This window comes from Talpa europaea, assembly GCF_964194135.1.
Source record: "Talpa europaea genome assembly, chromosome: 5".
Lineage (NCBI taxonomy): Eukaryota > Metazoa > Chordata > Mammalia > Eulipotyphla > Talpidae > Talpa > Talpa europaea.
Window position 1 is genome coordinate 28,894,462 of NC_140071.1, and position 1,461 is coordinate 28,895,922.

General features: G+C 40.3%; 1 protein-coding gene across 1 annotated transcript; it reads left to right on the top strand.

Annotated features, from left to right (window-relative positions):
* Positions 1–773: 773 nt before the first annotated feature.
* LOC311171273 (large ribosomal subunit protein uL29-like) lies at positions 774–1,177 on the top strand (the record flags this gene model as incomplete). The annotated part of the gene is made up of 1 exon (XM_084233981.1): positions 774–1,177. The coding sequence occupies exon 1, from the start codon at positions 806–808 to the stop codon at positions 1,175–1,177; it is 372 nt and encodes a 123-aa protein (XP_084090107.1). The 5' UTR covers positions 774–805.
* Positions 1,178–1,461: the final 284 nt, after the last annotated feature.

A 1,461-nucleotide genomic window follows, 5' to 3' on the forward strand; every position in this document is an offset into this window, starting at 1 on the left:
ACCTCCCACTACAGGGAGAAAGTTGGCTTCCATCATCCATCCTTGTACTGAATGAATTTTCAATTTATATACATGTATAATAGTTTCAAATGAGTTATTAAATAATAACATTGGAGAAACTACTTTATAAACTAGAGGACATCACTTTTATACAACAGTTGCTATGCCTTAGTCTCACAGTTAACAATAATTTCCAAAGTTTCTTCAGTCAGCCCTTTCCACCCCTTTCCTTCAGTGAGGGTAAATTTCATAGGCTTAGAAATGATTAGATGGTTTTTTCACAGCCTGGATTTCATACTGAAACTGAGCACTTAATATTTTTCCATGTCATTATTTTACATCCTATAAGATTATTTTTAAAACACATAGGGGTCTTGTGTGATCACGTGCCATGGGTTTTGACAGGTACACAGTGTCATGTAGCCATCTTTACGGGATTATATATCAATAGACTAGTCTCACCAATCTCAAATATTCCCTTGAGTTTTTAAACCTCCCTTTTTTTCCCAAAACTCTTGATAAAAACTTTGTTTGCTATCACTATAGTTTTAACTTTCCCAGAATGTCATGCAAATGAAATTACACAATTTCTAGATTTGGAGACTAACTTCTCTCACTTGGCAATATGCATTAAAGATTCACCCATATTTCTGCATGGCTTAATCACTCATTAAGTTCAATATTGAATAATATTTCATTATTTGTTCATTGGTTTACCTATTGAAGGGCATTTTGGTTCTTCCCAAATTTTTAGACTTTGCTCTTTGCTCTTTCCCTCGAGCAGGTGGCGGCGGCTTGTGCAGCTATGGCCAAGATGAAGGCCCGGGATCTTCGCCGCCAGAAGAAGGAGTTGCTGCTGAAGCAGCTGGACGACCTGAAGGTGGAGCTGTCCCAGCTGCGAGTCGCCAAAGTGATGGGCGGTGCGGCCTCCAGACTCTCTAAGATCCGAGTTGTTCGCAGATCCATGGCCCGTGTTCTCACCGTCATTAACCAGACTCAGAAAGAGAACCTCAGAAAGCTCTACAAGGACAAGAAGTACAAACCCCTGGATCTGCGGCCCAAGAAAACGCGCGCCATGCACCTCCGGCTCACCAAGCTCGAGCAGATCCTCAAGACTAAGAAACAGCAGTGGAAGGGACGGCTGTACCCGCAGCAGAAGTACGCGATCAAGGCCTGAGCGGTGTGGCGTCAATAAAACAAACTGGCTGACGTTAAAATAAATGAGTTTCTGTTGCTTCTTGTGCTCATCAGCACAAGATGTTATTTATCGGATGTTATTTATTTATTCATTTTTTTATCTTAGCCATAGTAATAGGTATGCAATAATATTCAGTGGTGTCTTTAGAATTTCCTTCTGAGAAAGGCTGATGAGCATTTTTTCATATACTTATTTGCCATCTATATCTTTTTTTTTTCCCAAAGATTTATTTATGCACACAAGAGCTGGGGTACAGGCCAGAG